The sequence below is a fragment of the Haplochromis burtoni genome, unplaced genomic scaffold (genome assembly GCF_018398535.1).
Source record: "Haplochromis burtoni strain Fernald_Lab_line unplaced genomic scaffold, NCSU_Asbu1 Contig_464, whole genome shotgun sequence".
Taxonomy (NCBI): Eukaryota; Metazoa; Chordata; class Actinopteri; order Cichliformes; family Cichlidae; genus Haplochromis; species Haplochromis burtoni.
Window position 1 is genome coordinate 48,007 of NW_024582825.1, and position 12,149 is coordinate 60,155.

Here is a 12,149-nt window from a genome sequence, read left to right on the forward strand (position 1 = left end):
GCATCACCATCATCGACACCAAAATAGGAAATAGCTCTTGGAAAAGACACTGAAGCTATTCTAGTGCTCCAACACTCTAATTTAAAAGTTACGACACTTCTGATTCTTTGATTTAAGTCCAGATTTTTTTGTCCTTATTGGCATGATAGGGTCACAACGTTGCTGCACTTCCATGATGTGACCTTCCCGTTCCACCACATACCAAAGGATGTGATGACTTTGGAGTACAATCAATGCATTGTTATGTTCAAGAAACCAGTTTGAGATTATTTCGGGTTTGTGATGTGGTGCGTTTACTTGCTGTCGCCACAAGGTGGGTACACTATGGTCAAAAATGGAAATGGTCAGCAGCTGTACTCAGGTGGGCAGATTAGCAGTGTGTGAAATACTAAGACCAACCAGTGTGTCATTAATATTCAGAGTCACTTGAATTAAACGTTCATCCCCATTTGGCTTAGTTTGAGCATGCCTACATTACATGCCTGTGTGCACTGAGTTGCTGCCATGTGATTGGATGATTAGATATTTCCGTTAATGAGCAGCTGAACAGGCGGTTAGTCTTAAATTAACCGTCTTCATCTATGACTGTAATTCGAAATTGCGACTTTATTCTCAAAATGATCTTTACGTGGCGAACTTGTTCGCTCCTCAAAAACAAAAGTGCACAGTGACTTCCCTCTAGCGCTCCGGGTTTGTATTTCATGCAGAGGCTCGTCATGGCGGCTCAGACCCGTGCTCTGGTGTCAGGTCAGTGGCTGGCAAATGCTGTCAGAAATGACCTGATCGGTCCCAAGCTTCGCGTTCTCGACGCTTCTTGGTACCTGCCGAAAGCCAAACGGAACACCAGAGAGGAGTTTGCGCAGAAGCACATCCCGGGCTCGTCCTTTTTCGATTTGGACGAATGTTCCGACAAGAACTCTGCGTTTGATCATATGTTGCCAACTGCCAGCTACTTTTCGCAATATGTGGGAGATCTGGGCATCGGGAATGACACGCACGTCGTCGTGTACGACACCAGCGACACCGGGGCGTACAGCGCGCCCCGCGTGTGGTGGATGTTCCGGTTGTTCGGGCACAGTTTGGTGTCGCTGCTGGATGGTGGCTTCAAGAACTGGCTGGTTGACGGCTATCCGGTGACGTCCGAGTACTTGAAGCCGGAGAGCAGAGAGTTTAAGGCCACTCTGAACCAGTCGTGGGTTAAAAGCTACGAGGACGTGCTGGAAAACATCAGAACCAAGCAGGTCCAGGTTGTGGACGCCAGGTCTCCTGGCAGGTTCAAGGGTACTGAGCCAGAGCCCCGAGATGGTGAGTCAGACTTTAAGCGTTTAAACTTAAGAAGAGGCCAACAGTTTATCTGTCAGTCGTGTTAGTTCTCCAAGGGTTAAAAACAGCTTTGAGCATAAGATACAACATGTAGGGTTTTGCATCAAAACAAGAAAGATGAGACTGCATACTTCACATGTTGCTGCTGTCATTTATCGTGTACACAGTGCTGTGTGCAATACTCCAAAGTGAACATGCTTTCAAAAAATACTAATATCAGCACTTTTTATATAATAGCTACTTTTACACAAAGTGCAGGAAAATAAATTAGCTTCAGCACTCTTTGCCTTTGAAACAGCACTGAGTTTTAGAGGTACTTGTACTTTGTTTTTAAGGTACTCTGTATACACTGGCTGTTATCTTGGAAACCTTTGGCTGTTATCAAAGGCGTGTCCTGTGGTGGCCTTGCCCTCTGCTCCTGCTTTTTGTCACTGAACATAACTCTTCAGTAAGGTTACTATAGTGAACTTAAACTACAGTAAAATCTGAAGTAGGTACGGAATGTGAAATGAAAAGAAAAAAAATCTAATGATAATTGATAACTAAAAAACAAATATTATTGAAGAGTCTCTGTAGGTTGTTTTTTTATTACACAAAAAAAGCTGCTGATAGAAACTGTGAGCCATGTAGAAAGCCATCACCCAAATTTTATTTCAGCTGCCAATTACAGCTCTTGAGCCACGTGCAGATAACCAGCAGATACTGTGTGCTCAGCTTCTATCTTGGTGGTTTTCACTGAAGCAAACGTCCACTGATGATGTCCAGGAGATGCTGCTAAAAGCTATGGAAGAAATTTAAGATAAAAACCTGTCACATGTTGATACGTCCCCTAAATTTCTCACTCTTCTTTCTCCCGGTCACAGACATACTGCCTGGACATTACCCCGGAGCGATCAACATACCATATACAACTTTACTGGATCCCTCTGGAAAGGTGAAGGATACCGAGAGCCTGGCTGAGATTTTCAAGGATGCAGGGGTGGACATGACCCGACCGTTCTGGGCTTCTTGCGGCTCAGGCGTCACAGCGTGTCAAGTCATTCTGGCCGCCCACCTGCTCGGGCATCCCGGGGTTTGCCTTTATGATGGTTCCTGGTGCGAGTGGTTTCAAAAGGCATCACCAGAACTTATCATCTCAGAGGGGGAGGGAAAGAAGGCGTGAGGGGAAAGTCACTTCTTTAGAGAGAGCTAAGCTACAGGTGTATCTGACCTGACCGTGTTGGTGTTTCTCCCACAGCATCACAGTGTTGCTCAAGGACTGTGATCGCAAATGACCAGTTGCATAGATGTGTGAGGTGATTGCTTTCAGACTTTGGCTTTCAAAAGTCATGTGAAGTGACAAAGAGCAATCTGGCAAGTTGGTTGGCTTGAACCGTTTAGTTAGGGTTAGGACCATATTTTTTCACAAATGTTATGCAGGGGAGACAAATTGCTTTGGGTTAACAAGAGCCTAGGTGTCAAGACAAGAAGCGGAAAGAACACCCTCGATAGGTCTAAGGCTAAGCAGCACAGACGGCCAGTCATGTTCGCACCGGCACATTTAGAATTGCCAGTTAGCCTAGGACTGTTGGACTGCGAAAGAAAGCTGGAGACAACCCACAAAAACAGGTGAATAACACCCAAACTCCCCCCAGGAGGTCGGTCCAAACCCAGGACCTTCTTGTTATGTGGCACCAATTCTAACCACTGCATCTCCCCCATGACACACCCATATTTGTTTTACACAGTTTTAAAGGTTAGAGTTCAATAAAAAATGTTGTTTTTTTCCCCCCCATCTTATTTCTCAAAGTCGCAGAGCTGTAACTGGTCACTTGCGCTGATGGTCCTCAAGCAACATGCATTATTATGCTGTAGGAACAGCACCAACACGGGGACAGCAGATTGTGCCTGAACTTTAAACCTACGCCTTAACATCCTTCCCCCCCCCCCGAGTATATTATACACACTATAGGTTGTAAGGTTCCTCAGCTGTAAGAAACCTTTCAAATAATTTAATAATTAATGTTTTAAGCAAATGTAACATTCTAAAGTTTCACTTCATATGTATTGTTTTGGTTCTTTCTTTAACCAAAAGTGATGCATTAGAATTCCATTACAATAACCTGAATATGTTATGTGCTTCCGTTTTGATGGGGTACCACCACAGGTATCTTCTTTTTCTTTTAAAAGTAAGTCTAGCTCACAAGGTGGAGGAAAACGTGCATTGGGTAACCAGTAAAGTAAATATTTAGCTTTGTTAGAAGGCCACACAGGGCAAAATTCACTGTTGATCAGATATAGCTTCCTCAGGTGACCTCGCAGGGTTGTAGGAAACAGGTTGTTTCAGATCCTGTTTTTTTCTTTTTTTTTTTTTGGGGGGGGGGTAGGTTAAAATGTCTTGATTTTTTGCTTTCACTTGATCGGACTGTGTAAAAGTTGCAAGTTTTGAAAACGTAAGTCACTGTAATTCATTTAGTGTGCACCCAAGAAGAAATAATAATAATAAAAATCTAATTAAAAGTACTTAATACACTTTTTCTAAAACATGCACAGCGTTTTTGAAAAAAAAAAAAAGATTGCTGACACAGAGGAAATGAAAACCAGTTTGAGCCGGTTCCTGCAGTTTTATATGAGGTGTCTGGAAAGATGCCCGATTGCCAAAATAAAGTTTATGGATTATAGCTCACGCCAGGATGAGCTACGTGCAGCTGTTCTGTGCACACCATGTAGGTCATCAGGAAGTGTAAATGCACTAATACGCATTTACAGTTTGAGAAAGAATCAGTAAATCAATCATGAGGACTGCTATTTTGAAAGCTTCATAAAAAACTGATCAGAGTATATATTTATTCCAACTCTATTCTTCCTCGAGTAGCACTTTGTTTCTCATTAACAATGTAGCAAAGGGGTAATCTTAGCCACTCTGTATGATGTCAGCTGTTGCTATGTCTCAGTGAGGTAAAAAAAAGAAAAATGCCGAGTCCGGAATAAAAGAGCGCTCCAACTGGGCGAAAAGGAACGAACAGCTCATTTGAAATGATTCTTCTCAGGCTGAAGATGAGGCAGCAGCTGAACGCATTGTCTAAAAATGAATCAAACTTTCCGCTCTGCAACTGGCAGCAGATACATCACTCTTGCTCTTTATTTTGACCCTCATTAATATATATTGACCTAAAAGGCATGTTGTGATGTAGATTACATGAAATCATATGAAGGTTAAATGAATCTATTGTAAAGATTCATAAGGAAGAAAAACAAAATTTGCTAATTGGATTTCTGCGGGGAGTCTTTGGAGAGCCTACAATCAACTTCCTAAGTGGCTGACGTGTTTGTCTTCATTTATGTTCATGTGTGGTGCATTACTTGTTAATTATTGTGCGGTTGTCAGGTTTTTCTACTTTGTACCTTCCTTCATGTGCATTCTGGATCTTTCAGCAATCTCCCTCCAGGAATCTGATATTTGTGAGTCCTTTTATCAATGCTATGATTGTTCTTCATACTGCAGCAAATTACAAGCTGGAAATGCTCAGGAGAAGTCAACAATGCTGAACAGGCCAATCACAGTAGTTCTGGGCTGCATTAACTGGAACTGTAGTTACATTTTTCAGGAGGTGCACGTTAGGTTAGATTTTACATTACAATATATATTTCCCGCTGAAGCATAAGCATAAGTTTTGTCCATAGGATGAGGAACTCAAGAGCTTGTGCACTGAAAGGTGCCAGCTTTCCCTGGGACATTTCCTGGGCATGTAAAGATTTATGAAGACCAGCAGGTAGAGACACAAATAGCAGGTTTCACCTGTCCTGGAAAGATCTTCGGATCACACAAGATAAAACTGGGAGAGGTGCATCTGCAATACCCTGCTTATCATGCATCAGATAAGCAGATATTTTGCACATGTCTCAACTCTGTATATTTTTATATATTTTATTTATTGTTGACTCTATTTAATTTGTAAAATATGTGTACACACACACACACGTAGAAAAATATTTAGTATACACATCCAGAAATGCATATACTATTATATATTGTACATATATTTATTAGTTTCAGATGTATACATTATTGTATTTTGCACAACTCTGTTGCTTGTGAAGCTCGCACACAAGAATTTCACTCACATGTGCTGTACCAATGTACCTGCACATGTGATGTGACAATAAAAGTGATTTGATTTGATTTGAATGATGGGATGGTGCACAATAAAACTATCACTGATAGTAACGATGCTATCCAGGTGATATGAATATCAGTCAGACAAAGGTGGGTTTTTATTAAGGTAAATATAAAATTGTGACGTGACTGGTGATACATTTTGGGTTTGGACGTGACTCAAAAGGATTAAATCACTAGACGGCTGTGAACTACGCATCACGTCATCTCTGATGGGTGTCACTAGGCTGCCCGTTACGCTGCCTGAAGGTCCTAACGAGATAAACAAATTGGGGTCCTTCCTCGCGATAGGCTAGCAAGTCGAAACGGTTTTCAGACTCACATTGTTTTACAAAACTGTGGGAAAAATTCCTTCAGTGTAATCTGAGTAAAGTGTTTTTAGTAATGTTGATAAAAGAAACTGTTCTTCCGGTTTGGTCATTAGTAGCCTAGCTAGCCCGGTTGTATTTGTTTTTTTCTTTTTTACCGTCGAAGGGTGTGTTTTTTTTTTTCGGTCGCCGTCGTAACGGGGGCAACGTTAGCATTAGCGAAGCAAACAAGCCACCTTTGAGACTTATATAACTTCACTTTTGGTATTTAGTCAAATAAAACACGAGGTGAGTTTACGAGAAGTGATGTTATTAGACAGTGGACCCACAGTAATGCGAGGTGATTCATGTGTAGCGTTTGTTAGCATTGTGGGAGCTCACCTGTACTTACCGTTGCGTTACAGCAGGACTCATAAACAAGTCATACTTGTGGTAATAACAAGCTAAACATGTGTCGCCGTTTTAGTAGAAACAAGGACATTACCCGCCTGTTAACGATTCGCATTTAATCAATTTGTTTTGGGGTTGTTTTTCCACAGGGGGGCGTTGATGAGCAGCAATGTCTGGTATCGCTCTTAGCAGACTGTCCCAGGAGCGCAAAGCCTGGAGAAAAGACCACCCTTTTGTAAGCATCTGTCATCTGCAGCAACTTCATGTCCAGTGTTTTTTGAAACTAACTGTTGTGAGTGTTTCTAACACAAACCAGACTCGGGTTGGCAGCTGATGTTTTGCGTGTCATGTAAACCACAGGGATTTGTTGCTGTTCCCACTAAGAATCCAGATGGGACCATGAACCTGATGAATTGGGAGTGTGCCATCCCAGGGAAGAAAGGAGTAAGTTACCTGGAGCTGGATGTAGAGTAGGAAATAACCAGCAGGAGGCCTTCTAAGATGCTGGATTTTAAGCACAAACTTTGTTCGCACACACATAAAATGCAAACCCCATTTCCTTCAGCAACTTTATTACCCAACCTGTCTGCACATTAGTACCAAACCGGATCACACTGAGCCGTTTGCACGTGCCCATGCATGTAAGCACCAGGAATCCTAGTTCAGTGAGAGCAATTACAGTCTCCTCTTTTATTTGTCTGAAATCTCTACATGTTCTTGTGTTTTTGATAAGTAGAAATCTGTGCTATGCTTTAGTATAACTACAGTTTTGTATGCAGGACAGAAACCTGCTAAATTACAGGATGTCTTCATTGCTGATCAGATACATTTGACACAAAAACTGAGTAATGTGCTTCTATTCGAGGTTCTCTTTGGAAGTACTACACATAGGCTAAATCATCAAAACAACTTCAAGCCACTCTTTTCTCAAATAAAAAGTAACATTGCTTTTCTTCACAAGCTTTAATAGCAAAACTTTACAGTCAAGAGTATTACAAGTAGTGGCGACAATTACTGTGATGGTAAAGTTAGTGTTAACATCTATGAAATTATGCTTTTAAAACATTGTATGTATTTTTCTTGTACTCCCAAAGAATGGGGATAAAAAGATGAGCTGAATGAAAACGCCAGTTTAGAAATTTTTTGTTTATGCAGTTACTTTTGTAACGCTCCTTTGCTGTTGTTAAATAACCTTGGAATGTTGTTAGTTACTTTGCTTACACAGTTGTTTTCATTCTTCTTCGTTAGACGTTGTGGGAAGGAGGACTGTATAAACTCAGAATGCTGTTCAAGGATGACTACCCTTCATCTCCACCCAAATGTGAGTACCTCTTATCTCTTCTCCACTCTCGGTATGTAATAATAATAACAATTTAACTCAAACAGCACCTTTAAAAACAGGGTTTACAGAAGCGAGTGAAAAAAGCAGAACATTAAATTCATACAGAAAGTCACACATTAGAGACAAAAAGAGAACAGGATTAAAGGAAAGTTTATAGCAATGGCACGAAACACTGCAAACAAATAAAATAACTTGTAGTTTTCCTTTATTTGAAAATATAAAAGCTTTTGTAGCAGAAATAATCCATTTGGACAATGAAAAAGATACATGGTTAGAAAAAGGACGGGCTCAGTGTAATGTTTGATGTTGGAAAGTTACAGACAGCCGAAGCAGAAACGTTAAAAACAGCGTCGGGCTACGAAGCCGGTGTGGTCAGTGAACTGCTTTGGTCAAAGCATGACTCTAAGATAAATAACTATCATCTCTACATATAGAAGACAGCGTCATGTTTTTAGTCACAACATAAGATTTGAAAGTGTATAACCAAAGCTCAATCCCAGAATTCCCTGGTGTCATTGTACTGTTAACTTCTGAATCACATGTTGTATATTATATGCCTGAATTTCCCTCTCTGATGTTAGGAAACAGTGCTACGATAGCGCTACAATCCCATGATTTACTCAAAGGCCTGTTTTTGATCTCTGAGACAAAATTAAAGGAAAATAACACTATTGTGTAAATTCACTTTCACACAGCCTCTTGTGATTTTAGTTCCAAATAATGATGGTTTCTTATAGTGATTCTAATGTATTTTGTGGTCAATATCGTCAGTGTTCCCGTGCTTGATTGTACGACTTTGTCTTCAATAATTTGTCCTCAGGCAAGTTTGAGCCACCGATATTCCACCCAAATGTCTACCCATCAGGCACTGTGTGTCTGTCCATCCTGGAGGAGGACAAAGACTGGAGACCTGCTATCACCATCAAACAGGTTTGAAGGCTCCTGTGTTCATAGTCCCGTCCTCCATAATTCACCACGAATGCAGATTTGTTTTTGTGACTACTCCAATTACTTTAACAGTGTTGGAGCATAAAAGGAGGGCATCTGTAATTTCTCTATACAGCCCTCTGTTCCTTAGTAATGATTCAATTTAATGGCATTGGAGTTGGCTGCTTTGCTTTTAAGTTATATGTATTTATGGTTGTATTGCTGTGTTTTTTAGATTCTTCTGGGAATCCAGGAGCTGCTGAATGAGCCCAACATTCAAGATCCAGCACAAGCGGAAGCTTACACAATTTACTGGTAAGTGTGGTTGTTTGATTTACTCAGTGGATCCTACAAAAAAAGAATCAAGAAAGAATTTTTTTATTTTTATTAAGCAATGTTGTGATATTATTAAGTAATGTCATGTGATTTGATAGCGACATGATAACTACTAACAACCACATTTGCTTTTTACGTGATTGCGGTTTGCAAATTAGCCTAACAAGTGACTGATCCCCAGAGATAGACATTCTTTTGGGGTTGCATCAGGAGGGGCATCCGGCGTAAAAATATCTGCTAAATCAAACACGGAGAGCTACCCGCTGTGGCGACCCTTTGTAAAGCCAAAAGTCGCCTGAAGTTGAAATGCTAGCTCTCTACATTATCAGGTGTGCACGTTTAACTGCACCAGCCTCTTTACAGGAAGAACAGGCCTCTATTTGCCAAAGGCCACTTATGTATTCAAGTTAAAATTAATATATTAACACTGTTATAAGCTTTAAGGGGAAATCACACCTGTTTTTTAAACAGTGATGTGTTATTAGTGTGGTTGCAAGGCTGTTGTATCACTTTCTTTTCGTTTGATCATTCAGTCAGAACAGGATGGACTACGAGAAGAGGGTAAGGGCGCAGGCCAAGAAGTTTGCCCCCACATAGAGCGGAGAGGTGGCCTCGACCCGGCCTGAGCAGCCTGAACCGAGAGCTCACAAACAGGTGGCAGGCAGCACCTGAAGGACCACTCCAATAAGAATCCACTTTTAAGTATTCTAAATATATTCTAAATATATTTTTTGATACAGGCTACAAGTGAGCCTGTTTTTCTTTTCCCTTCTTTTGACAATTCAGTAATATCATACATTTTACCTGTCCTCAAAAAAAATCCAGTTTTTATGCATTTTCAGTGCATAACTGATAATCCTGCTGTCAGTATGACATTTGTAATATGTGTACTATCCATATCCAGTTTTGGTCATGCCTCGAATAAAACTGCGTGTGACTAATGTGCTGACAGAGCTGTAAAAGTAAGACATCATGCTCAACCCACTCAGTGTGATGTTCAGCAGAGATTTGCCCTTTTGGTAACCTTACACGCTTTATCAAACCATCAGAGGCCAGGAGTACTGTAGATAGTGTTTCATGAATGTGGGCTCTCACTGTGACAAAGCAGAAGCACAACAGGAGTCTGTCTGTTCTTCCTTTGTTCTCTCTGCCCGCTGTTTCATTATCATGACAAATACACGGGCATACCATCTGGCACAAAGCACTTAAAGAAAACTGACAGTGACCCATCAAAAACCATCTAAAGGTAAATGCACCTAAAAGACAATCCTGGCATTTCTTATGTGCTCAGCTAAGCCGTGCACTTAGGAGAGTAACAAGAAGCAACAGGAGGGGAGAGAGTGCAGACTTCCACCAAGGCCACTAAAAGTATTTGGAGAGTTTTCCCAAAACAAGTTTGATAGGGATCAAATACCCCCTGTTGAACACTGAAAACATAACCTCCATGGCTTGACTTTGGAGTAATAAGGCACTTGAGTCAGGCCTTTGGTTCTTCCCTTGAGCCTTGATAATCTTTTATTGCAGTGAAACCACATGGTGTTAAAAAAAACAACAAACACCTGAAATAGAAACTGTCACCATACCAAACTTTACGCCCATCTGACATCAGTGTGTCATCACCTTCCAAACATGCTGTGTAGAAAAGTTGCATCGTAAAGGTTATAAACTACTGCTGTGTGTTTGTTTTTGGCCCCGTCCACCCAGTTATTTTATGCCACAGTGCTCACAAAAAAAGTCCAAACTCAAGTCCACGTGGAAAAACTGAAGCATCCTCATTGGAATGGCCTCTCAGCCAGCAAAGAAGATAAATGAAAGTGCACTTGAGAGTGAGAGATGGCCTGAGATATTTTTCTTTCTTTGCCTCTAAATATATGAGTGCATGTACATAATATAAATAACGGAAAATTGTGGAAGTTATGTTTTATATTGTTTTAGCCAGTTGACATTTGTGTGTGGTATTATAACAAAGGACACATTAAATGCATCAAATTGTGAAATAAAATCAAAGAAAAACATTTCTTTTGCAGATCTCTTGTTTTTCTTTTTCGGGGAACGGGGGGTGTCTGGCCATTTATTGTCTCCGTATTTATGAAATTTGTTATTTACTAGTATTTTAATTTGTATTCATCTGGCTTTAAATAAAGGGAAAATCCAGCATGAGGTTGATCTTTGAGCCCTTGCACACCTTTGCAGCCATTTCCCAGACATGGATTAGCTTGTAACCATCACAGGCTGAAAGAAAAATGCAGTCTACTGAAAAATGATCAGGAAAAACTGAGCTGTGGTGCTTTAGTTGCCAGTCAAAGTTGTTCTTTGGAGATTTGAAAATAAGTGCCTAAAGGGATTATACAGATTCCAGCCCGTCTCATTGGTTCTCCGGGCTCATTGCTGCTTGCAAGGATCGTTACCACTACAGTTCAAAGTGAATCTGGAGCACAATTCCTTTGCAGACCAATATGTTTTTCTTATTATCATCAGAAGATGAAAGGGTGTAATGTCCTCGGATGTCTTGCATGATATTCTTAAGAAATCTAACACCTTTTGTTTTGCTTCCCCTCTGCTGTGGTTTTTTTTTTTTTTTTAAATTTATCTCTGAATGATCTCATCTGACCAAAAAAGGAATCAAAATGTTGCGAAGCGTTTTTTTTGTTTTCTTGTTTGTTTCTTCTGACCACACTGCTACAGGTTTAGGGCAGTTAAAAGTTGAAAGCTCTTATCACATCGCCAAGTTTGTCCTGGATCAACCTTGTGTCACCTCACCTGTGGCAGCTTGGACCACTTGGCGCCTTTCTTTCCTGCTTTGAAATGCATTCTCAACTACCAGAGGTCTTCTCACATCTGAGTTAAATTTATGTTAAGCACATTGCTGCCAGTTACGTGGTTAACTTCTAAGCATTGCACAACCTGACCTTGGACTGAATTTGCTGTGATGTCCATTGCTGGGAAATTGGTAACTGTCAAGTGTTTTCCACTTGTGAATAATCTTTCTCACTACAGTATTACCGACTTCACGTTGTTTGGAAACGTCCATATAACCTTTCCCGCGATGATGGGCAGTAACAGTTGCTTCTCTATAATCATGGCCGATGTCTTTCCTCCTAGCCATTGTGTCAACACAGTTGGATATCCCTGTGATGGTGTTGTTTCCACATCATAACAATGTTGGTCCAGGAGAAACTGACCAAGGACATTGTGTAATCTGTTAACATTAGCCAAGACATTAGCTAATTAGCAGACTCCACCACACACACATTGCAAAGCCAACATGATTGGTCAGTTGCAATGTTGATCCTGGATCAGCATTATTATGATGACCAACACGGGGGCATGACATTCACCCTGTTAACACACCTGAATGCTCCAGAAC

At 40.8% G+C, this 12,149-nt stretch overlaps 2 protein-coding genes across 2 annotated transcripts; both read left to right on the forward strand.

The window, feature by feature from the left end:
• The first annotated feature begins 511 nt into the window (after positions 1-511).
• Positions 512-3,825, forward strand: mpst (mercaptopyruvate sulfurtransferase). The gene is made up of 2 exons (XM_005946188.2): positions 512-1,305; positions 2,187-3,825. Exons 1-2 carry the CDS (start codon positions 702-704, stop codon positions 2,483-2,485), a joined length of 903 nt encoding a protein of 300 aa, XP_005946250.1. The 5' UTR covers positions 512-701; the 3' UTR covers positions 2,486-3,825.
• A 1,901-nt stretch (positions 3,826-5,726) lies between these two features.
• Positions 5,727-10,797, forward strand: LOC102299037 (SUMO-conjugating enzyme UBC9). The gene is made up of 7 exons (XM_005946190.3): positions 5,727-6,075; positions 6,327-6,412; positions 6,538-6,621; positions 7,426-7,498; positions 8,340-8,449; positions 8,682-8,761; positions 9,316-10,797. The coding sequence occupies exons 2-7, from the start codon at positions 6,347-6,349 to the stop codon at positions 9,377-9,379; spliced, it is 477 nt and encodes a 158-aa protein (XP_005946252.1). The 5' UTR covers positions 5,727-6,075; positions 6,327-6,346; the 3' UTR covers positions 9,380-10,797.
• Positions 10,798-12,149: the final 1,352 nt, after the last annotated feature.

Bases quoted from the DNA above. Each gene is read 5' to 3' on its own strand.
- LOC102299037 (XM_005946190.3), top strand. From the start codon at position 6,347: ATGTCTGGTATCGCTCTTAGCAGACTGTCCCAGGAGCGCAAAGCCTGG. The intron at 6,413-6,537 runs GTAAGCATCTGT...TGTAAACCACAG, and splicing joins GGAGAAAAGACCACCCTTTT to GGATTTGTTGCTGTTCCCAC. The intron at 7,499-8,339 runs GTGAGTACCTCT...ATTTGTCCTCAG, and splicing joins CCCTTCATCTCCACCCAAAT to GCAAGTTTGAGCCACCGATA.
- mpst (XM_005946188.2), top strand. From the start codon at position 702: ATGCAGAGGCTCGTCATGGCGGCTCAGACCCGTGCTCTGGTGTCAGGT. The intron at 1,306-2,186 runs GTGAGTCAGACT...TCCCGGTCACAG, and splicing joins TGAGCCAGAGCCCCGAGATG to ACATACTGCCTGGACATTAC.